The sequence below is a fragment of the Telmatherina bonti genome, assembly GCF_933228915.1.
Source record: "Telmatherina bonti genome assembly, chromosome: 13".
In the NCBI taxonomy this organism is placed as follows: Eukaryota; Metazoa; Chordata; class Actinopteri; order Atheriniformes; family Telmatherinidae; genus Telmatherina; species Telmatherina bonti.
Window position 1 is genome coordinate 28,256,127 of NC_136611.1, and position 25,749 is coordinate 28,281,875.

General features: G+C 40.8%; 1 protein-coding gene across 1 annotated transcript in view; it reads left to right on the forward strand.

Annotated features, from left to right (window-relative positions):
- hk2 (hexokinase 2) overlaps positions 1–13,361 on the forward strand; it is a 48,241-nt gene extending 34,880 nt beyond the window's left edge. Inside the window, exons 10-18 of the mRNA XM_079252145.1 lie at positions 555–859; positions 3,822–3,970; positions 4,264–4,383; positions 7,932–8,027; positions 8,469–8,568; positions 8,713–8,896; positions 9,785–9,940; positions 10,883–11,119; positions 12,279–13,361. Of these exons, the coding sequence (XP_079108271.1) occupies positions 555–859; positions 3,822–3,970; positions 4,264–4,383; positions 7,932–8,027; positions 8,469–8,568; positions 8,713–8,896; positions 9,785–9,940; positions 10,883–11,119; positions 12,279–12,423 (1,492 nt within the window). The 3' untranslated portion in view covers positions 12,424–13,361. The remainder of the gene's footprint in view (positions 1–554; positions 860–3,821; positions 3,971–4,263; positions 4,384–7,931; positions 8,028–8,468; positions 8,569–8,712; positions 8,897–9,784; positions 9,941–10,882; positions 11,120–12,278) is intronic.
- Positions 13,362–25,749: the final 12,388 nt, after the last annotated feature.

Consider the following 25,749-nt stretch of genomic DNA (forward strand, 5'->3'; position numbering starts at 1 on the left):
GCAACTTAGTCCGTGACAGGGCAAGTTGTGCACGTGGCAGGGTTTGTTTTATTTTAATGTCACATAAAAAATAAAAATGTTCATATTTTTTACCACCTCTATCAGCTGTTTAGTCAAAACTATCTGTTTTATCTGCAACAGGAAAAATCCGGAAGAGGCATCTTACCGCTTCATGCTTTTACGTCCGTATCACATCCAATATGCACCTGATTCAGCTGCAGAAAATAAACAAAAAGAAACTGAAACTTTTTTTTATGTAGGAGGCCAATACAGCACATTTCTGTCTCTGTGAGTGTAGGTAGTTATGTTTTCAGTCACAGTATTATTTTTCTAACTTGAAATGATTGAAGAACTACTGTACAATTAATGCTGCAAGCAGAGAAAAACATTCCAGTTCAAAAAGTTTTAATGTTCTTGGAAACTTTAACTTCAGCAGAGTCTTATAATTGCTGCTGTCAGTACTTCCACTGTGTGTAGGAGAAATTAAAGGAACAATAGGCAGAACAATACAAAGAGCAAGAGTTTGACCAAATATTTCCCTTTTTCTTTTCTAGATTTTCCAGAAGACTTCAGAAAATGGTGTGCCGTCTGGTGCCGGATTGTGACGTGCGGTTTTTGGAGTCGCAGTGTGGCAGCGGGAAAGGCGCGGCGATGGTAACGGCTGTAGCTTACCGCCTTGCGGCTCAGGAGGCTGAGCGTAAGCGCATCCTCGATTCCCTGCGTTTAAGTCGGGAACAGTTGCTGGAGGTGAAAAGGAGAATCACAGAGGGGATGGTGAAAGGCCTGTCGGAACAAACCCATGACCAGACAAGTGTCAAGATGCTTCCCACCTTCGTCAGGTCCACCCCGGATGGAACTGGTAGGCCTGGGAGAAAATGTGACACACCCATCATTTTTGTTGTATGTGCAGGGACAGGACTCTGCAGAAGTCTTGAGCCACTTTCATTGCTTTAGATATTTCCACCAAGAAGCCAAAGTTTATTGTCATCTCTCAGTGTGGTTATTCTCAAGGTCTTTCAAAAACTTTTTTAAAGCTCCTAAAACATAAATAACAATCATAGATTAGATTTGTATCGCGCTTTATTGCAGACAGCAGTCAGAGCTCTAACATTGGGGAGTGGCAGTGGCTCATGTGGTAGAGCTGCTCGTCTTGTGAGCCGACGGTCAGCAGTTTGAGTCCTGCTTCTCTATGCTGCTGCAGCCCTGAGGGGGACATGCCTTGAGGGCCGGTCAGGAAGGGCATCTGCCGTAAAACATGTGGCAATGTGTGATGTGTGATGATTGTGGTGGCCCCTTCAGAGGTGCGAAAGGGAACAACAACAACTCAAAGCTCTTCCATTTGATCCATTATTCATCCACTCCACATTCACACTTGGTGATGGTATGCTACTTGTAGCCGTAGCTGTGGGGGGTTAGTGTGCGTTAACAGCCTCTCTGACGGCATTCATACACCAGTGAGAAGGACACTGGAGGGTGAAGTGTGTTGCCCAAAGACACAACAAAATGACTGGGGGAAGTGGGATTCGTACCGCTAACATTCCAGTTATTGGGTGACCTAAGCCACTGCCGTCCCCAGCATCTTTAAAACATTTTAAAAACTGAGGAAGTGACAGGCCTAAAAAGCTTTCTTCAGTAAAAACAAAGTTCTAAATGAAAAAGGGGGGAAAAATCCAGCCATGACCTGATGCAGGACCTGAGAGATGCAACTTAACCTTCAGTTCATACATTTACTGTTCATTCAAGCCTCATCAGGAATGGTTTCTGTGGAAGGTTGCCTGTCAATAAGTCCTTTTTTAAGAAAAGAAAATGGTGGAAAAAGACTGGGCTGGGCTGAAAAGCTGTGTCAAAAGGTCTGATGGAGGGATGAATCCTCCACAGAGCCTGGACCTCAATATTGTTCAGCAGTTTCTTAATCAGAATGTCAGAAATGATTGCTCTAAAATGTCCTGACAGAAAACTTCTCCTGAAGACCATTTAGAGAAGTAACAAGAAATGTCTTCAAACTGTGTTGAAGAATAAAGGCGGTCTTGCCAAACATATATATTCAAGCATGTCAGAAGTTTACAAACTTTGTTACAACCTAATTCTATTTATGTTGATATGCATCGGTAAATTGTAGCATATTTCAAAGCAAGAGGAGTCTATTTATGGAGCAAGTTTCATATACAAGACAGTTCAAAGTGCTTCGCATAAAATATTAAAGCATTGTAGATGATGCAAAGAAAACATTAAAAGGTATTAAAAGGCAGCAACTAAAAGAAAAACTAATCATAAAATCATTCTGAATTAAAATGATTAAAAGCAAAAAAGCCTGTGGAAGTGGTGACTGACTGGTCAGAGATGTTAAAACTGGTGTGATGTGTTCAGATCACTTTGTCCTGGTTTAAGCTCTAGCAGCAACATCTGGATGAGTTTCAGATGATAAAAGCTCTTTTTAGGAAAGCCTGTAAAAAGGCCATTACAGTAATCCAGTCTACTGGAGATGAATGCGTGGAGGAGTTTCTTCTGGTCTTTCTGGGAGATTAAACTATTAATTCTGTTGATGTTTCTGAGATGGAAAGCCTCTTGGTGAAGCTTTGATGCGGCAGCTGAGAGTCAGATCTGAAGCTATCAACACTCCAAAGTTATAGACTTTATTCGTGATTTAAAAGCCTGAGTCTCCAGGTGTTTGCTAGCGCCGTAGGGCTGCTGCAAATGATTATTTTGATAGTCACCAGTTATTTTGCCGATTAGTTGAATAATCTTGCCATATGTAAAATGTAGCCTTTGGCACCGGCTGTTCTTACATAACCATCACTAGATTCCAGCTAGAATTGTTATATCTGTTATGTGTTATTTAAATATAACAACAATTAAGATGACACCTTATCCAACTACTTGTAATGAACTTGTTGTAAAATAAGGAAAACGTCACCGGACTTAAGAAATGAACAATATTTGTTTGTGGCACCAAACACCGGTACAAAATTAACAGAGGTCGGCACCTGAAACGTAAAAAAATCACCCCCAAAATATAAGTTTTTGCTTACTTTTAGCTCATTAAGGTGAGCTTACCAAGGTGCCAAGTGTCCATCGTCATCACAAATTGAATCAGTTGGTTCCAACATGCTTCCTATTGAAGCTTGTGCATCGCTGTTGTACCGCCATGGAAGGCAAGTTCCACTGGTTAAATGCCATTTCTGCACGATTATCAAGGACAGAAAGGCGGCGGAAAGTTTTGAAAGATTGAATAAATAAACAATCAGACTATTATTAAATTAGTTGTCAACTATCAAAATAGTCGACAACTAATTTAGGTTGTAGGTTGTTTACAAGTGGTGCAATAAAAATCCATGTTTTCCCAGACACAATGAATGATCATGATTACAATATCGATCAAAATCGTGATTATTATTTTGGTCATAATCGTGCAGCCTGTGTCCGAATGTTTGGGTTAGTCAGAGTTTTTACAGATTTGCAATAAACTGAGGGGTCTCTAGCTATATTTCTTATTGTTCATGATAACAAAATGTTTAGACTGAGCAAGATTACCTACCTCAGCTTTAACTATATGTGGGAAATTACTGAGGTAAAACTGTTCTTTTTAAAAGTCAAATGGTATCATGCCAATCTCTTACTTCTAGGAGTTTTAAGCCAATATATTAACTAAATTAAATTCTAGGTTTTGGACAGAAACTGGTTTCCTTGTTTGACTTCGTGGCATTAACATTTAATCTAATTGTCCATTTAAAAGAAATGTACAAAAAATTATTATTGGCAAATCAAGACTTTTGCACAGACCAGTATGTGATTAGGATTCTTACTTGCTCTCTCCTGGTCAGAGCATGGGGATTTCTTGGCTTTGGACCTTGGAGGCTCCAGCTTTCGGGTGCTTGTGGTGCATCTGCGGAGTGGAAAGAAACACAATGTGAAAATGCATCAGAAGATCTACAGCATCCCTCAGGAGATCATGCAAGGCTCTGGGGAAGAGGTAACAAATCACTGTGGCTTCATTTCACAATTATTATCATCAGCTGTAAATTTCAGTGACTGATTAAAGCGTATTTAAGTACATTTTTGTCTGAAACGGAAATAAACTTCCACCAGTTACAAAGCAAAAGAAAATTACTGAGCAGTTTATTTGACTTGCACCAAATGTGAAGATCAACCTTGTTTTAAAGGACATGCAGCTTTATTAATGTATAAATAAATATTCAGTAGGTGTTGACAGCCTGTGGGAGCTGATCTTAATCATGCTTTATGTCTGCATTGCCTTGGTTTCAGCTGTTCAGTCATGTTGTGAACTGCATAGCTGACTTCCTGGAGTACATGGGTGTGAGTGGGGCATCTTTGCCTCTGGGATTCACCTTCTCTTTCCCCTGTCATCAAACCAAATTGGAAGAGGTAATGTATTCATTCTATATTCATAGAATGCATGACTTTATGTGCTATGCATGGAGTGAATTTGCCTACACAAGTCCTCATTTTCGTGGGGATTCATATAGTAAACCATATTTGGTGTCATGTGAATCTAAATATTTAAAATGTGTTTCGTCTGGATCAAAGCCAGAAAAGGTTTACAGAGGCATGTGCCAGTTTTGGCCTCTTCTTCAATATTTCTGTTGACATTAAGCGATTAAAAGGTCAATGTTAAAGGGGTTTTATTGGCAGAAAAGCAAATGCTTTCATCCATTTGGTGAATATTCACCACAACAACTTCTCTAAATTCATATTTGAGCAGGTAGAGCTGATGCAGATGTCAAACTTGTTCAATTACCCCGCCCAAAAATTCACTTATAGTCCCTCTGCAAATTTAAGATTATGGCTGCCCTCAGAGCACAGATAAGGCTACAGCTTCTGGCATAAACATATTGAGCACCACTCTTTGAAGATGTTCATTCAACTTTTAACTTTGTTGATAGAGATGAGTGAAAAAAAGAAAGATCAGTGATTATAACACAAGAATGTCTCGTTAAACAGTTGGGATATTATGGATCTTTAGAACAAACCGGCCATTCATTAAATGATTTTAACTATCAGCAAATTCACATATAATCTGGATGAAGTTGAGAAAGTACACGGACATGAATAATAATTTGTATTTCTAAAACAAATACTTCCATCAGTGTCCAGATGGAAATGAACCTGCATTTATGGGCAACCAGTCAAAATAACTATACTGTAGTCTAGATCAGAGCTCTGTTTGGTCCTACGAGGACCACAGTCCTGCAGGTTGTCAGCGTGTCCCTTCTTAATCAGGCCAGACCTACATTAAATGCATCCAACAGTCTATGTGGTTCTGCTCAGTGACACATTCATTTGAGCCTGGCATGTTGGAGCAGGGATACACTGAAAACCTTCAGAACTGTGACCCTTTTAAGACTGGACTGAGTAGCCCTGGTCCGGATGATAAAAAAGCATGAAAAATCATGTCATATTTTGGCAACATTGTGTACATAGAAGAAGGCAGTCTGTTTTATGTGTGATGAAACGACACGTTCTGGACCAAAGTTGTTCACAAACAAAATGGAGGCCAAGTAAATACTGTCTTTGCCAATGAAACTGTTTCAAAAGGAGTCCCTGAGGTGTTTTGGACCATTGCCTTTCTCAGGACTGTTCTCAGTCCCACGAGGTCCACAGCCCTGCAGGTTTTCAGCATATCCCTGCAACAACACACCTGACTTAGATTAATGAGTCGTTGCCTCAAACTTAATTGACTGTTGGATCCATTTAATTTGGGTCAGGTGTTTTGAAGCAGGGATACATTGAAAACCTGTAAGGCTGCGGCCCATGTGGGACCGAGTTGAATAGCTCTGACCTGTGTCCTTTTTCTTCATCTGAACTCAGAAGCAGAGCATAATTGGACCGCCATGCTTCTATATTACGGGGGCAAACGCTGAGTTTAAGCAACCGGTTCGTTTCTTCAGGCCGCAGAGACGTATGAAGCTGGGTGTCGGTCGTGTAAGAATGGAAATGGATACCATGATTCCTCATAATGTTGCCCATAGGGGGGCATCCAAGGGAAGAGGACTGATCCAAGACAGGCATTAAAATTTGGTAACTATAGAGCAGCGGTGGGCAGATCAGGCCCTCAAGGACTGCAGTCCTGCAAGTGTCGAGAGTTTCCCTGCTGCAACACACCTGACTCACATCAGACTTAATTGGCAGACTGCAGCAGAGCTTGACTTTAAACTCTGCACCGGTCGGCTAATTAGCCATTGATGTGAGTCAGATGTGTTGCCGCAGGGAAACTCTCAACACTTGCAGGACTGCGGCCCTCGAGGAACAGATCTGCCCACCGCTGCTGTAGAGGGTTTATATGTACAAAGTGGAATCTGTCAGATAAATTTGGATTTAAAACAGTACAAAGCAGTGCTGTTCATCCCAGTGATGCCAGTGTGGTAAGACGTTCTGGTCAGTGGTTGCAAATTCACCACTGGGGTCAAAGAGGAGCAGTGCACAAAAGAAGATGGCAGTCATTACTGCTTATTCTGCAAGCACTGGAATTTTTGGAATGGTGATGTGATGTATGTCGCCGAACAGCAAAGAGCTCTTGTTTTTTTGTAGGAAAGATGTATCATCTCAGTGACAGAACGAGCGAAAGGTCTGGAAATTAAACTTCAACGTTTGTATGAGAACGTTTCAACCTGACAGTTAAGATTAATGGTTTTTCTCGGCAATGTCCTCCAAGAATTCAAGCTGTCAGGACAGCCAGAGGGGCTTTTTTTTCCCCTCTCTGCTCCAGTTGATCTCGGGGGAACGAAAAGAAACGTTACTGTTAAAGGACATTTCAGACCCCTGCTTGAAGTCTGTTGTGGTTGTGCTCTGCTCTCATGTGAAACAACACCTGCATGTAGAGGACCTTTAGTCTTATTGTATTCTTATTCTTGTCTTACATTCTCATAACAACATGAAGTATTTGTGATTTACCATCTCAGCAAAACTGACACTATTTAGAAAGTTCATCCCAGTAATAAAGTAGAAAACAAAGAATTTTTTCCAAAATGAAAAATATGTATAATAAGCCATATACACATACTAAGAATTTCAATTTTATGAATTCTATTCAAAGACTTGTGAAAATATGAAAGAACTTTTTAAGCTTTTGAACTTGGAAAAAGATCGACCCTCGATCGATGTGTTCAGTAGTTCTGGGTCTTTCTGTGCTGGAGGGTAAAATGGATTGAAGAAGCAAAAGAGTTCTGCCAGCTAAACACAGCAGTGCTGGTGGACAAGCCAAAGAATCTCACGAGATGAAACCTTAACAAGGATGGAAAAAACCTTAGCTGTCAACAGGATGTGTCAACCCTGCAGGCCTTTATTCATTTATTTAGTTTACAGTTTTAACTAAAGAAAAAAAGATGTTTTGACCCACACGTCTGTGCTGAGGGGACACGTTGTTTGTCTCTGTCTATATGGGTGCGTTGGACTTGCTAATGCACAAACAGTTATCGATGTTTTACCTTATTAACAAAAAACATTTTAGCTGTTTCCCAGTTTTAAAGTTGAGCTAAAAGAACTTTTTTTTTTATTATCACACACAGATTTATATTTGTTTATTCATAATTTAAATCACATAATGCAGGGCTGTCCAACTCCTGTCCTTAACGCCTACACACCTGACGCAAACACACCTGACGCAAACTAATCAGTCATTGTGCAAAATTTCATTGGCTGTTTGATCCATTTAATGGAAGCCAGGTGTGTTGGAGCAGGGATACGTGGAAAACCTGGAGGACAGCAGTCCTCAAAGACTAACTTTGGGCAGCCTGACATAATGGGTCATATCGGATGTAAAAATAGAATAACTTTGACTGAGAAATGTGGAAATATAATTTACAAAGCCAGTGAGATGAGTTCCCATGTACCTGCAGGGGACTTTTAGTGCGTTTGGTGTTTTGTTTAAATACTGAAGGACTACAGAAACCTCCATGAATCTGATCTTTCTCCAGGCAATTCTCCTGAAGTGGACGAAGGGTTTCAAAGCCAGCAGCTGTGAAGGGAGAGATGTTGTTACCTTACTTAAAGAGGCTGTTCAGCGCAAACGGGTCGGTACACACATTCTGTATTTTTCTACATTTATTCATCGATGGATCTAACCAGAGATATAAAAGTGGCAGATCTCAGGCTGAAATAATCATTTAGCTGCAAGAGAAACTGCTGGAAGTTACTTATGTTCCAGTTGCTGTTAGTCAGAGAGCGCCTTTTGGTCTGATTCAGGACACTCACACATATTGTTGTTGCTATTAGAGCCTCTTTTGTGTGGAGTGTTGCCTTTTGAATTGAAACACACCCTCTGGCTGCAAAAGGCCGCTGGGTACATTGATGAGTTTGAGCTTACGTACATGTAGCACCCCAAGATCTGACTTGTATTTATCTATTTCATTTCCAGTTTATGATATCTACATGTAAAATTACCATCTCCCGCTCTTTTTCTTTTTTTTTTTTTAACTCGACAGCTAGAAAATAACTCTTATTCCCACATTTAGGAATTTGGCCTAGACTTTGTGGCAGTAGTAAACGACACAGTGGGGACCATGATGACCTGTGCCTATGAGGACCCCCAGTGTGAGGTGGGACTGATAGTAGGTGAGTCTGTCTACTCCTTCACCTTCCTTGCTTGATGCCATATATTAACTGTGTGTAAACTTTGGAGGATTCTTTGTGCCAATGCTTAGAAAGGAAGGTTTTATGTAATGAAAGGTGCATGTATTATTCTTATTTTTCTCTCAGGAACTGGGACAAATGCCTGCTACATGGAGGAAATGCACAACATTGAAATGGTGGAGGGCAATGAGGGTCGTATGTGTGTTAATGTGGAGTGGGGAGCATTTGGTGACAACGGTGAACTGGATGACATCTGCACTGAGTTTGATCACGCTGTTGATGAATACTCTAACTACCCTGGAAAACAGAGGTATTTAAAGACAAAGCAAAACATGCAAAGCTCCTACAACACACTGCTTAGAGGCTGTTTTGTTTGCTTTCTTTCGTTTGTCCTAGTAATACAGTAGGAGCAACAACCTTATGCTAGTAGGATTGTCGAATATGAAACTGTTTCTGTTCACATTTGGTACAAATATGTGTCCTGCATAATCTTACCACAGTGGCACAGGGGCTAGATAGAAAAGTGGAAAAACTCAGGACACTTTCTGTGATCTTCCTGGATGCACAAGAGATGCATTTGTGCACAGCTGACGTTAGACTAGTTGGTAATATAAAAGCTTTAGTGTTTTGTTTTTTTTTGGGGGGGGGGGTATTTAGATGTGTTGACACTGAGATAATTTATTTTCTGCACCTTCTTTCATGCCATGTCAATTTCATGACAAAACCTGTTGAGATGTTTTTGAATAATTCCCCCAATAAATGTGAGTCAGGTGAGTCTGCAGCATGTTAGTACCTGATTTCTGAATGTGAGAAGGGCCAGTGTGTCGCTCAGCTGGCTGTTAGACGTAGCCAATGGGGTTAGCAGGCACAGAGCAGGTGACTGAGGTCTGATTACAAGTGGGAACTCAGGATCCTTTTTAACAACTCTTCACTTGTGATTGGATCACCAAGGAAACATGTTGGCACCATGTGTGATTCAGGTCTTCAACATGCCAGTGAGTAAATCTGGTGTTTTGTCATGGTTAACATGGTAACAAGCCTTTCTCTCATTTCATTTTCCTTCCATCTTGTAATTATTCTCAACTTTTTTTTTTTTAAGTTTCTTTTAGATTTAAGAAAAATATGGGAAGAAAATGTATATTAAAAAAAAAAAGAATAAGAAAAGTTTGTGATTAAAAAATTTCTCCTTATTTCAAAGGTATGAGAAGATGATCAGTGGCATGTACCTTGGAGAGATAGTGAGGAATGTACTAATGGATTTCACAGCTAAGGGTCTGCTGTTCAGAGGCACGGTTTCCGAGCGGCTGAAGAACCGCGGCATCTTTGAGACCAAGTTCCTGTCACAGATCGAAAGGTACGAGATATAAACGCATGATAGTGTAAGCCTGTTTTCCCCACCCGCCCCTCAATGTAACAGTGATAGTTGTGAATTGTGGATGTTGTGAAACAGCAGGGTTTTTGGAGGTGAACTTGTTTAAGCTGCTTGCTCCAGCTCCAATTTATAATTGTATAAGGCTTTTCCCTCCTGACTGAAACCGTATACGGAGTAGCCGCTTCTTCCTAAAGCTCCTTTGCTCATAAATGTTGTTTATAGTTTGTATTTTAGATAAGAGGGGCTAATGCAAGTAGAAATGTCAATAAAAAACAAAAACAGAATTTCCCTGATAAGGAGCTTTAAGGTTATCTGTATTTATTCTTTATAATGTCTGATTCTGATTACACAAAACCTTAAAAAGAAACACGGTGAGACAGACCAGCACAAGCAAATGCTTGTAAGAGCATGTTCCCATGGCGATGAGTTTAGGCACATCCTCTAAAGTTTTTAAATCGTTGGGACATTTTGTCCACATAGATCTGCTGGCTTGGGAACCTGGAAACTCTACTTTTTTCTTTAAAGAAGCGCTACTGAACTTTGGCAGTAGCTTTTTCTCAGGGACACAAACTCTAAGAGTTACTCATTCAGCATGCAGCCTGCGTCCTACCTCTACCCTGTTAGTCACACATTGTCTCGTCATTTGCTCTGTTGCCTTTATGCATTGTTCCTGTTCAGCACACAGTTCCTGCTGTTGTTTAAGTGCTTTGTAAATAAAGTTGGTTGACTCTCAGTCACAACAGTTTGAAATAAATCTGATTGTTGTTCACCAGAAACCTGAAAGCTGTGAGCTCTCCGTGATAAGACTTGTTAATGTATATTTACAGTGAAAAAAAAAACATGTATAGAATAAAAATATACATTCTTGTTGTGATGTCAGATTGTATTAATCAAAAGTACGTGTGATTCTTTCTAACCCTAAAGTGACCGCTTGGCCATGCGTCAGGTGCGCGCGATCCTGCAGCACCTGGGCTTCACCGGCTCCACGTGCGACGACAGCGTTCTGGTGAAGGAAGTGTGCAGCGTCGTGGCGCGGCGTGCGGCTCAGCTCTGTGGTGCAGGATTAGCTGCTGTGGTTGACAAGATGCGCCAGAACCGCAACCAGAATCAGCTGTCTGTCACAGTGGGAGTGGACGGCACCCTCTATAAAACACACCCACAGTAAGAAGGAAATATTACAGCCAGTTTTTACTGTTTGTCTTTTAAGTCTTGTCTGGAAGAGTTAAATGAAGAGGATTGTAAATAAATTAGAAATTCAGAGTAGATCCATCCACATAAACTAATGTGATGTTTATATTAAGTTTCTGTGTATTTATACATTTATACGCAGCTCAAAAGAATAAAGGGAAGACTTACAACCATCTTGATAAGTTGCATATTCAAGTTCAAAATCTGTTTTCATTACATGTGGATTTAGAACAAAATGTAAGAATGATCAATGGAAATCTAACCACTGGGGGACGGTCTGAAGATCTCCTCCTAGTACCTGATGCTGTCAGGGTTCCCCTTAGCTAGCACATGAGGTCTGTGTGGCCCTTCGTCTGGTTTTGTGACTCACTGCCAAACTGGCTGGAAGGTGTTGCAGGCAGCAGAACGTTCTCCACAGAACCTCCAGACTCCCGTCTGTCACCTGTGCTGAGTGTAAACCTGCTGTCATTCACGAAGAGCACAGGGCCAAACCTGGTGTTCTCTTTTAGCTGCTAGCACTGATGGACATGGGGACCCCAAACCACCTTCACAAAGTCTGTTTCAGATAGCAACATGCACATTATCGACTTGGTGGAGGTCATTTTGTCAGGCTGTCTGGCAGCGCTCCTGTTACTCAGCACACATAGGGGAAGACCTGCAGCTGGGTTGTTATCCTCCTAAAGCCCCCGCATGTCTCCTGGTTTTCCTTCCATGTTCTTAACACTGTGCTGGTTGCACTACCTGAGCAACCTCTGTGGGTTGCACTGCTCCACGTCTCTCATGCTGAGGACACCGGTAAAATGCCACCATCGGTAAAAATCATCCAGATGGGAGAAAGACAGAATTGCCTGGGGCCAGCACCTGCAGGATTATTTCTACATAGCGGTTGTCTTGCTAGTTTCCTCTCACTTCCACCTGTTGTCTGTTTTGTTGTGTCCAACAGCAGGGGAAATTGATTCATAATCAGTGACTTCCTGACTGGAAGAACTGCTGTCCCAGAAGTGGGACTGGCTTTAAGTCACATGGTGATGGTTATGTGTTCCCTTTATTTGTTGAGAAAGGCACATTGTTTCACAACTTTTGATCAACACGCAGTTTAATTCTCTGCTGCTCTGTGTCATTTATCCTAAAGTTTCTCCAGCATCATGCAAGAAACACTGCAGGATTTGGCTCCGCAGTGTCAGGTGACTTTCCTGAAGTCAGAGGATGGAAGTGGGAAGGGAGCGGCGCTGATCACAGCCGTGGCATGTCGGATGAAGAACGAAGGGCAGCACTGAATCTCCAAAACACAAGCAGAGCTACTGTGACTGATTTTTCAGGGTTTTTTTTTTTTTTTTTTTTCCTTCCATAAACTGTTACATGCTGCCCTTCCTGCTCTGAAGTTAACTTTCTAATCCTGAAAATTATGAGCTGACCTGTTTTATGTGTATTCACATAGATGTGGATGTGTTTTTCTGAAATTGGCTGTTATGAGCTCTGCGGCTCTCCTCCATTGAAACACTCCTTCAATTTCCTTTCTGTTCAAACCAGCTCTTTCCATTTAGCAAAAACCCAGGACTCCCTTCAACTTTTTCTGCACATTATAAGTCTGTCAAGGTTTGAAAAGAAGATTTGAGGATCAAATGTTACCAAGTGCTTTACAGTACACGAACTAGAGCAGGTAGATCCTTGACGCATGCCTAAAAAGGAAAAAGTTTACACTATATATTCTGTTGTCCCATGTTTTCTGGAACTAAAAGACTAAATCTTTCTGAAAATTTGCTAAAAGAAAAAAAATGCTTTAAATGTAACTGGAATTGCTGCATTGTTTGGAGAGATAAAATGCCCACTCTGACATACTGAGTGTACTTATGACTGCTTCCAGCTTCCAGCAGGTCCAAAACTGCTGGACTGAAGAGAGAAATAAACCACGATTATCTGGGAGTAAAGGGCTGAGATAGGAGGCACATGTGGGGCAGAGACGTTAAGGGAATAGCAGTTTGTTTCTTCATGATTGGACTTGTTGATTTATCTCCTTCCTCTGTGTTAATATATAATTGCATGAAGGACACACTTTCTATACAAGGAAAACTGAATGTAATCCGGTTACTTTTTAAACACTTGGGGTGTTGTGGACTCTTTTACTATGTTTTGATCCTCAGCATCCCCCTCCCCCACACTCTCAACAGACTCCCTGATGTTAATCAAAATCTGTCATAATAAATGTTACAATACATGTTTACTTGTGGTGTGAGTTTATGCAAGCAACACTGTCTCTGGAAACAGTAAGTCAGCTTTGTTTATAATGGTGTATGTAAGAGCATTATAAAGACTCTGCTGCTTTACGTGGTAAAAAATGTTTTTGATTAAAAAATAAACTTAAGATGACTCATTATACCAATTAGATTTAAAAGGCGTCCCAATGAACCTGTGAGTGGTTTCCCGTTTCAGTATGAATCAGCAGGACTATAAAACAGGGTAATAAAACATTAAAACATCTCAAATTAAATGGAAAAAAAAAAACCCAAATATATAGAAAACGAGAGAGACGGTCATTATAAAACTTTACTGAGTGTGAGAAAACAGCCACTAATTAGATGGTTTTACCAGTTTCCTCATGAGGATCATCCACATCAGGGGCTTTGCTTACTCGGCCTGTGGGGTCGTTGCTGTGGAGCTGGCTCTGGTCTGGGTGGCTGGAGAGGTCCTGCAGTGTGGGCCCTGATCTGAGCAGTTCCTGTGGTGACATCCTTTCTGGTTCCTGTGAGGCGGCAGATGTTCAGCACCAAACCAGATGTTTTCATAATTATGTTTTATTTAAAGACACAGAAACCAAAGTGTTTGTGTGTGTTACTAAACTTTGATTTATACTTAACTTTGTGGTTTTATGAAAGTTAAATTTGCTTTGATTAAAGTAGTAAGAAAACACATTTTGTCAAATGATTTTTTTAAAAAAAGCCCTGAAGTTTCCAAAGAAATAAGTTTTATTTCTAACTACAAAACTACAAGTGACGAAGACCAGCTTGATGATTTACTGAAAGGAACTACAGAGAAGAGCAAGCTTTGTGAATTTATCATCTTTTTTTACTTTTGAACTAAGAATGATGATGAGACAGAAATAGTATAAAATATTGCACTGAAGCATAATTCTGATGATAAATCTTGTTGGTTGTTGCAGACATTGAAATGTATAAATATATTATGTCTGGACTGTAATTGGCTTGGAGGACTTCCATGTTGTCTCAGACAGTTTTCAGTAAGATGCAACATTTATTGACATAAATCTTGTCGGTGAAAAGGGGCCCTGTGAAAAAAGTTTGGGAACCACCGAATTAATAAACATGCATGTCTTTGGATGGTGGGAGGAAGCCGGAGTCTTCAGCTCCCCTGAAAGAAATGTCGAATTTTACATTCTCTACTTTATGTTGTTCTCCAGTACCTGTTTTTTAAGTTTTTCTTTTTAATTCAAGCCTAAATTTTGGTGAAATTACAGATTGTTTTACTGCTCTATGCTAGTCCAGTGCCTCCCTGACCAGACCCCTTGCCATACCATGTAAACACTCTTTACATCCGCCAGTGACTTTTACACAGGTGGATCATTTTGTTGACAAATCAGCACTTTGAATGCAGCATTAGACAATGTTGCGCATCTAATAAAAGAAGATAATCAGTCAGTAGAGGCTCACTGGTTTAATTTGGGTTTCTAAGCAGGCATGGAGAGGATTGGAAAGAAAAGGGCATTCATCTGATTAAATAGTCTGAAAAGAAAAAGTACGGAAGAGAGTCCTTCTTAAGGTTAGAACAGCGTATTATTTATCGCTCATAGAGGGTTTCTTCTTGACTTTTGTGAGGCTGACTTAGTCGTTCTGTCGAGTCATGTATTCTTCACTCTTGGTTGTTGTTTTTTTTTTCTTTTTCACAAAACAGTTATAATGAAATACAATGAAGTCCTTGATACCGTTTGGCTCATTAACAGGATCTGCAGATTAGTCTTGAGAACCGGATTTTTGCTTGATTCTTTCTGTCCAGTTGAGCTCTCCAAATTAATGAGAACATTAGTGTTTTAATTTGAGGTGGCCAATATTTTTGGCCTACCGATATTATGGGCTGACGTTGTAATTGAAATGTAATATGGGATATTATCAGTATCTTTTTACTTCTTAAATGGCAACTTTTACACAACATTAAACTCTTTAGCTACTTCTCCTCTGACTCACAATGTCTAAATATGAGCGATGTTGTGTAGGTTTAGAGATCTTTTTGTTTGTTTGGCACAACTTGCACTAAATCCTTTGGCTTACATTGGTATCGGTTGATATCGGTATCAGAAATTAAGAGATGGACAAAATCAGCAAAAGCAAACATCCCCCAGTCATAATCCATCAACTTGTATTTTAGAACCCATCCCAACCAGAAAGTTAAGGGACGATTTACCCTGAATGAATATAACTGTGCTGGCTCTGATCAGCACCTCTCTACTGGACTGGATATGTATCACAGGCTATAAAGATTGCTGTTGTTAAAACCTTGGCTCAGAAAGCTACTCTTTACACAGTTAAGTTAGTTAATGAAAGATAAATGTCCAACCTCCTCTTTACTCCCATAAGTCTCGGACAGATTGTGTCGTCTTTTGGTCCTTTGAGCATAAAACATGTGTTTTGAAGTGTTTTAGTCAGGGTTCAGAGCACATCAGCATAGAAACAACACTAGTTAAAACAGCCAATGATCTCCGTGTGGCCTCAGATCATGGACGGCTTGAACTGGTTCTGTTGGTTCTCAGTAGTGCTGTTACAATTCGCTTTCATCCCAATTCAATTTGATTACGATTTATTGGATGCCGATTCGATTTAAATTGCTATTCTCATGATTATTTGATATTGCTGAGTTTTGTAGACTAAAAACAAACAAACAAAAAAAAAAAAGAATGTACAAAACATTTGGTCATCAATTTTCTTTATTTCTAGTAGGAAAAAAAACAACACAGTAGCCAGACCATCATTCTGCAGCTGCAGTGCCCACAAAGATAAGTAAAAAGATCAATAAAACAATAAAAATGACAAAAATGTAATAATGGATTATTTTTTTGGGGAAAAAAATCTATTTTAGAATTGTTAAGCAGAAAAATCCCAATATCAGATTTTTTCCATTTGATTCCCCACCCCTAGTGGACAGTGCTCCACTTGATAACATTGATCACTACATTTACATCACTACATCACTACATGTTACAGAGGCATAATCTTGGGATAAAGGGGACCACATTGGTCTGGTTTAAGCTACTATTATCTAACAGATTCTGGGTTTTTTAAATGTAATTTATGACCACAATAAGAATAAATCATGCAGTCTCTTGTGGTTATGTGCTTGGAATGATACTTATTCACATTGTACATGCTTCTGTTAGATAATAGCATGGCAGCTGTACTTATCCATGTGCAAGTCATTTTCCGACTCTAGTCCTCATTTCTCTAAATAAGATAAGAGAAAATATACTTTATTAATCCGACAGGAAATTAAGTTAATCAGCTGCTGACCTTAATTACTCACAAAGGAGCAACAGATATCAATAATAAAAGCTTAATAATAACACAAGGATTGTTGCTTTTGGCTGGAATAATGTTTCTGTTATTCGCCTTTTTCTTACAAGAGTCTTCTCACAGCCTGAAGAGTGAAGATTAACAAAGAAGCATTGTTTGAATATCTGAGAGGAGGCTTCGCTTTTGGCAAGCACAAAGAAAGTCAGGTTGTTTTGAACTTGTGAAGTGCAATACTCAGATGTTGGCTCCAGTGCACCCGATCAGCTCATTTCTATCAGAGTCTGTCAATTGCAAAAGATGTTTTACAGAAACTATAAAACAGAAAAATAAGACTTTAGGCAAAGGGCTCCTCTCGCAGAGGTATGCAGAGTTTAAAGAAATTAAAAAGAGTCAGGAAAAAAAATTTAAATGATTGCTTGGTTCCTGCAGTACTAGCTTTGTTGATCATTTTACCTGTATCATTGAATGATTTACCCCCCATCTGTGCTGTGCTGAAAGAACAGTGAGCAGATTACCCATCACATTCAAAGCCTCAAAATGCCTGGTAAATATTTAAACTGACTGAAGCAGAAGATGAGTTAGGGAGCGATTCCTTGAAATGTTTTGCCATACACACAAAAAATCCCTCTATTGCATACATTATGATGCCTGTTAGCAAAACATGCCTGGACATGCAGACATTTAGGCATGCTGCGGGCATGGAAACACAACTATATATGCAACCACTGAAGGGTTAGGAAGATCAGAGACAATGCAAGTTCATGTGTATAACACATTTCATGTATAAGACAATTCAAAGTGCATCATATGAAATATTAAAGCATTACAGATGAAGCAAAGAAAATATTAAAAGGTAGCAACAAACAACAGCAACCCAACTCCAACCCAACATACGGGAAGCCACAAACAGCAGCAACAGCGGCAGTGTCGCGCATCTCACTCTCAGATTGCTTGTCTCCAAGAAATTAATGGGTTATTTGAGGGAATTTTGGCATTTTCAAAACAGTATGTGAGACATAAAGCATAAAGGATGAAAAGTCGGGAGATTTTGCTTAAATTGGCACAAATCTAGCCGTTAACTCTACAAGAAAAGACATGAAAAAGACAGAAAAAGTGCATGATGTTGATTTCAAATGCCAAAATGTTTAAATCATATTAAATTAAGACATAACATCAGAATTATTTCTAGTTTTCTTGTTTGACTGTGTGGCGTTAATATTCTGTCTAATTGTTTTAATTTTTCCACTAAAATAGTTGGCATATTCATCAGATTTCTCAGTGGAAAGGAACTCCTGGCTGAACTGTTTAGGAGGATTTGTAAGGGTTTCAATCATAGCAAACAGAGCTCGAGAATTGTTGACATTCTTATTAATCATCTGAGACAGAAACTGCTCTCTAGCTTTGCACAGCTCCATATAACTTCACAGGCTTTGTTTGTACTGCTCATCCTGATTTTGAAGGTTCTCTTTCTTTTATTTTTGTTCAGCTTATCTGCATTTTCTTTTAAGTTTGTGATCATATCAATCCTTTGCTTTTTCTTGTCGGTGCAACAACATCCATAATATTCAAGATTTTCAGATTGAAATTATCCAGGTATCCATCCACTGACTGCAGTCGTTGGTAAACTCTGCACATGTTCTTTTATTAAAGTGGAACTATTATGTGCATTTCAGGCTAATTTATTTTTATTTCTGTGCCCAGAAGGGCTGGGATTGATCGAGTTATTGCCACAAATCACTTTATTTACTTCAGACCAACCCTCTCTGTAGGTTGTCAGATCAACCTGTGGGCAAAACGAGTGGATTGAGACTCTTCCGCATTAAGCCCCGCCTCCCACCACTGCACTACATCGGGAGCGCGCACCACAACTGCTTTCGCCATCATTGTAACATCTCATAAACAGAAGGATTAGGCCAGGGGACAGCAACCCAAAATGTTGAAAGAGCCATATTGGATAAAAAAAACAAAAAACAAATATGCCCGGAGCCGCAAAAAATTAAAAGCCTTATAAAAGCCTTATCATGAAGGCAACACATGCTTTATGTATCTGTATTAGCTATATTAGCCTACTATCAAAATGACTAAGATGGCTACAAATACATAATGAGCCTTAATGATAAAATCTTCCCCGCTGCGCATCCTGTAGAGAATGACGCACCACGTGATTACTCTGTTGTACGGTGCCGTCTCATGTTTAACTTCATTAATATATTAATGAGTTATGTTTCTTGCTTTGATGAAATTAAAAAAATGCAATATAGAAATCCGATTTTTTTTATGTCATTTTTATTTTGAGGATTCGAAAAAATAAACAAAATGGAACGTGCATAACGCGCCCCTTATCTGGGCAACAAACAGAGTGCAATAAAATGCAGCTTGCATTTATAAAAAATAAACCAATAAATCAAATTAATACAGTTTGATTACTGTGCAAATGCCAAGCAAGTCAGTGCAAGGGTAAAACGCAGCAGCATCGTATTCTCTTTAGACACAACCAACGCAGCTATCCTCCGACCTGAGCACCATTACCAAGTGTCATTCCAAATATATACTGACAAAAATCAAAAATCATTTTATAAAAACATACACTTTGTTACTCAATATGTGTGTATGAAGGATTATGTTCTTACCCGTTTAATGTGACTTGTTTTCGGACATCACTGGTCAGCGTAAAATCGGGCATGTAAGATGTAACTTGTGCTGAATTAATGTCCTTAATTTGCTGATCGGTAATGTTGCTTGCCATTTTAATGGTCCTTTCCTTCACTGTCTTAGCGGAGAGGAGCACGTCTCTGATTTTCTGTATGATCTCGGCTTTGTTTTTTAAGTTAGCAAATACGTGTCCTGATATGTTGATGACTGACTCCTTCATGTAGTCACCATTTGAGAACGGGTTTCTACGCTTTATTATCTCCCGGGTTGCAACAAAACAGGCAGCAGTAGTGGAGTTTGGAGATGCAATCCACTTAAATCTATTTTTGCGCTTCTCTAATTTCTCCAGAAGTAATGCAATCGCACTTTTTGGGTCACTCCCAACTGGGTACTGGCTGCAAATGTAGCATGCTTTTCCTGGAAATGTCTTTCCACATGACTCTTTTTGTTATTTGACAACTTCTCGCTACAGAGCAAACATTCAGGCAATCCTTCCGCATTGGCAATAAATGCAAATGATTCGGTTCAAGAAACGTTGAACCCTCTGTTCTCCTCGGTTATTTTTCTCTTTTTCCCTTTGGGATCCATGGCGCATCACACAGCCCCGGTTTGTTTACAACAGCCACCTGCCTCCTCCCGCCCTGCTGATAGGCTATGTGTGTCGCAGGCTATGACGCAAATCTTCCTTGACAGAAATGTTGAAATTTAATATTTATTCTACACATTTTAACAGCATTGGAAAACGTTAAGAATGTTTGTGTCATGTTTGTCCTCCTACAGAACCAGATCAAAACAAAAGTATATATCTTTTTCCAATTTTTTAAAACATTTTTGAAAAAGCTCCAGGGAGCCACTAGGTCAGCGCTAAAGAGCCCCATGCGGCTCTAGAGCCGCGGGTTGCCGACCCCTGGATTAGGCTAATATGAACTCATTAAAAAAAAAAAAAAAATACAATGTCAACACATAGCATACAGTCCTACATGTTGGAACCTGAATCAGACACTGAAAACAAAGTGGAAAACAGCAACCCACAGCAACGAATGCAGCAGGATGTCTCTCATTGGTAAACTCACCAGCCATCATTGGAAATAACTTTATCCCACGTTTTCCACCCGCCTGATGTATTTGTACATGCCCTTGTTAACCGGTGGAAGGTAACCAATCACCGAACCTTATCCGCCGGGACGTCACAAGGATTTCCAAGTAAAAAAAACTCTCAAAAACGGCGCGTTTTTCGTCACCATGGAAACCGGACGGAGAGTGTGCTGGAACTCAAACACAAACTCAAACATGCGTTAATGATAAATTTTTAAAAAACAGCACCGTTCACATGTCTGATTAGGATTCAACACAGTAACACTGTAGAAAGCTCAGAAAACTCCAAAAACCATAATAGCACCCCCTTTAATGTACTTCTTCCTAAGCGAGAAGCAGGTGGTTTTAACATTCTGAGTGATCAATAAATCAAACAAGATACAATAATGGTCAAACAGTCAGAAACTGTAACAGAGGAAATATCAACACCTTTAGAACAAAACAGGTCCAGGAGGTGACCTTGAACTTCAGTTGGTTGTTCTACATGTTGCTGCAAACCAAACATGTCTGATACAGAAGAAAATTCCTTCGCATTACAGTCAAAAACATTATGATGTGAATGTCCGGAAGTAAGTTGGATTCGTTTTCAATGAGGGTTGGACTCTACCAAGGCTGCCCTTGATCAATTCCTAGACACAACTGAGGTGTTGAGGGGATCCAATTTGGTGCCCTCAGGATTTGGTCTCTGCTTTTTGCAGATGACGTGGTCCTGTTGGCTTCATCGGGTTGTGATCTCCAGCTCTCGCTTGAGCGATTCGCTGCAGAGTGTGAAGCGGCTGGGATGAGAATCAGCACCTCCAAATCTGAGACCATGGTCCTCAGCCGGAATAGGGTGGATTGCCCTCTCCGGGTCAGGACTGAGGTCCTGCCTCAAGTGGAGGAGTTTAAATATCTCGGGGTCTTGTTCACGAGTGAGGGAAGGATGGAGCGTGTGATTGACGGACGGATCGGTGCAGCGTCTGCAGTAATGCGGGCTCTGCGCCGGTCTGGCGTGCTGTGGAAGGAGCTGAGCCAGTCAATCCATGTTCCTACCCTCGGGCTCTCCCTTAGAGATAGGGTGAGGAGCTCGGTCATCCAGGAGGGGCTCAGAGTAGAGCCGCTGCTCCTCCGCATCGAGAGGAACCAGTTGAGGTGGCTCGGGCATCTGGTCAGGATGCCTCCTGGACGCCTCTCTGGGGAGGTGTTCCAGGCACGTCCCTCGGGGAGGAGACCCCGGGGAAGACCCAGGACACGCTGGAGGGATTATATCTCTTGGCTGGCCTGGGAACGCCTCGGGATCCCCCCCGCAGAGTTGGCAAATGTGGCTGGGGAGAGGGAAGTCTGGGCTTCCCTGCATAGGCTGCTGCCCCTGTGACCCGAACCCGGATTGTTGTGGGTGAGGGGCTAGTAGGATCCAAAGAGCGGACACTTTGAGTACAGAGAGAGGTTTATTGAATTCCCACAGATTCCTGTGAATTCTTCCAGCGGAACTTTCAGAGACTGGCAGACTGGCGAGCATCAGGAGGCAGGCAGGCAGGGGAGCAAACGAATGAGCAGGCAGGCTTTCTCTGGCAGGGGGAAGACAGGACAGGTTACAAATCAGGGTCAAGCACAAGCAAGGTAAGCTGAGGCCGAGAGCTGGTTTACCGCAGGGCAATCAACAATCTGGCGCTGGATAGCAGGCAGAGCTGGTCTTAAATAGGTGGTTCATTGACTGCTGAGATGTGGATCAGCTGCGCCTCCAGTTCCCAGCTGACCGCGCCCACCAGGGAACAGGAATCACCACACGGATAGGCGGTGGAAGATGGATGGATGGTAAAATCCCTAGTTAAGATAAAATGGTTAAGACCAGTGGAGATAACTGACAACAATTCATAAAATCTATCAAAACCTGTGGACAGGCCCCTGGGCCATGAGTGTTCCAGGGGCCCCCTTCCCCACCACAACATTGTGAAAATTGTGAACAACACACTGTGAAAAGACATTTCTAACATCTCTCAGCCAGTGGTACCGACAGCAATACACTAGACTCTGTGGTGTAACTATCTGGCTTTTATAAACATTTTGTTTCATGTCCAAACTGCTGGTGTACACCTTACTAAGTGGGCATGGGCCCCTGGATCCGTAACAATCCGGCCTTGTGCACAGTGTCTTGGAGCTTATTAACCAATATTTTAGGAAATCCCCTAGAAAAACCCGTTGAGAAATGACAAAGTTAATTTGCCAATTGAAATCTCTTTACACTGGAGATAATCTTGGAAACAAAAAACAGCTTCTCCTCCTTCACTTCTGTTTCCACATTCATTCATGACACTAAACTGAGGAGGGCTGTTTCATTAAGAGCATTAGCACTTGTACCTTCAGCTAATCGTGTTTCTGTTAAAAAAAAAGAAAGTCATGACCTCATTAGCAGTGACTTGTTGAACAGAGATCAAAATTAAATAAAGCAGCTTTATGGAGTTTACACTGAGCTCTGTTAACAGATCAGAAAGTCACCCTGCAGGTTGACTGCTTTTGATACCTTCTTTGTCTAATTAATACAGGAATCCTACTGGGTCCTGGCTTGTTTTCTGAACAGCTGTCAGTAGGTCTAAGACAGCAGGGATCCTGAACGCAAAAGCCTAACTTTATTTATAAAGCCCTTTAAAGCAACCACAGTTTAAACAAAGTGATGTACAAAATTGGACAAAGCAACACCAGGGAGTAAAATAGCACACATCACGGCATGGCATCTTTGTTTTGAACTCTGCAGCTGCTCTGTGAACATCCTGCACACCCTCCTGTGCTCTGCTCTGCCAGGACGGATGATCTAAGAGGAGGATGGGGAGCCACATGTTTAATAGATGGTGGTTGCTGGGGTCCGGACTGGGATAGAGACATTTTTCGAAAACTTTGGGTGATGTAAAGAAAAGAATCTGGTCAGGGTTGACAGGTGGGCGTTGTTCGGCTCTCTGCTATGTACTTTGCTCTTATCTGTACTTATGTTTAGGTTTGCTGTGCCAGCAGCTTGATGCAAGTGTGTGTAACAAGCAAAAGCAAGATGTTAGAAAATCTTAAGATTCCAAAGATTCCCGGCTAAACCAACACAAATGAGAAGCACAGATGTTTCTTGAAACTAAGTTTTTTTTTTTTTTAAACACTTGCAATAGCGATGTGAATAATTAAAAAAGGAACGGTCCGATAAAATGTCCGATGCCCTAGTGAGGACGGCCACCTTCCGTGTTCAAGTTTTTTGGATGCCAACAGTCCAATCCGGTATGCCACACCGGGTTTTTCTTGGGACCCTGCCAGTTGAAGACTCTCCCACAGGACTCAATGCACGGCGGTCCAATCCTTAGATCCAGTGCCAGGATGTTACAGGGTTCTCTCTGCTGTTCCCAATGATGATGGCGACGTTGTGGTTTTGCTTGAGGTGGTTTATTATCAACTCCTCCCAAGTGCAATGATATGTACAGTGGTCCCGTGCAATATGTATAATATGTACAATATCCACAATATTTAGAATATATACAATATTTACAAGGGTTTCTCACTATATACTCAATACACTCCAGCTCTGCAACTCAATCCAACCGACTCCCACCCCGAGCAAGTCAGAATGCACTCCTTTTAACCCTGAAGCTCCTCCCACCACAGGAAACTTCCCAAATAACAGAGAAAATAAGTTTTTTTCTTAAATAACAGTTGTTCTGTATCACAACTAGCCATACTAACATAATTTCAGAACGGATGTGCCAACAAACACCAAAAGATTACAATAATCAACATTGTAGGAAAAGAAGCAATCCGATGATATGCGGCGTTTCAATGCGGCACGTGACGATGACTGCCGTATTGCGACACCCGTCCGCGTCTTAACCGCGGTGAGGGCCTTGGCTCGGTTTACATTCATCACCCCTCTGCCCCTGACCTTGATAATGCATTGCTACATAGCACACAGACATAAAAGCCAAGTAATAATGTAGTTACCAGACCCCACAAAACCCCAAACAACACTTCTGCATCCTGTGACATGTGCACCGAGTAATCTGTATCTAGTTCGATTTGGATGCACTCCATATGGTCTGAGATGTACCTTATTTCCAAAGCATATGGAAGTTAGTAATCATCCTTTTCCCATGGGCAATAAAGAAATTTGATAAACATGTGTTCAGGTTCCAGAACTCTATTGAAAACTTCAATTCCTTTTATGTGATGCATGACTGGGGCCTGACATGGAAACATGGACTGCTCCAAAGTGGAGTCTCCAGTCTCTCCAACAACAGGATCTCAGAGCCTCAGGACATCATGAAACCCTGTGTGGACAAGGATCTGCATGCCATCTGGATGTGAAGACTGAATGTTCAGTAAGATATCATCAGTTCTCTGACTAATGTATCATGAAAAGTTAGATTTTATCTTTGTTGCTGACAGCGTCTCTAGTCCTCCTGGTTGTGGAATTTTGGTCTCCTCATTGTTTTGGTTAGTCCTTGGTTGAGTTTTGTGGCCGCTTCTCACATTTTTATTGACAGGTGCAATATTCCCATCAATTTATCATGAATCAACAAATCATATTTAATATGCAGGAGGTGGAATGAGCACTGGCTTTGCCTCTGCACTGAACGCCATCAGGCCAGGTTCTGGTTGGGGTTGATAACTTTGGCCTGGCACTAACAGGCCAGTGGTAAAGATAGGTTTGACAGAGCAAAATTATGATGAGCAAAAAAACAAAATCTCATGCAGCGATGTTTAATAGGTGTTTATCTGTTTGTTTGTGTTCAAGATAACTCAAAAAGTTATTTAAGTTTTTTTTTTTTTTACAAAATTTTCAGGAGTGTTTGGAACTTTGAATTGGAAGAACTGATGTAATTTTAGTGGTGATCTGGACCGCTGTTTGGATCCAAGAACTTTTGAAAGGCCTTGGCGGAGGTTTGCGCTCTGCGAGCTCTTTTCTAGTTCCATAATGGTTCTCATTGGTTTTCATTTTCTGATCTAAATTGCAAGAGACTATCAAACATTAAAGGTTTACTCACCTTGTAGTGTGGATATATTTTTTCCAGACAGGAGAATACCCTCTTAGAGAGCAGTTTCCGATGAAATCTGCCAAAACATATTTCAGTCTTCCTGTTAAAAGAGAGTTTCTTCCTGTTAAAAGGGAGTTTTTTCCTTCCCACTGTCGCCAGTGTGCTTGCTCAGAAAGGGAGATTGAGTTGGATCCTCCAACTCAATCTATTGGTTTCCTTATATAGGCTGTTATGAATTAGCTTTCTTTATGCTTTATTCTTGTCTGTAAAGCATCTTGAGATGGCATTGCCGTGATTTGGCGCTATATGAATAAAGTTGAATTGAACTGAATTGAATTTGGCCTCTTATTATGGATGT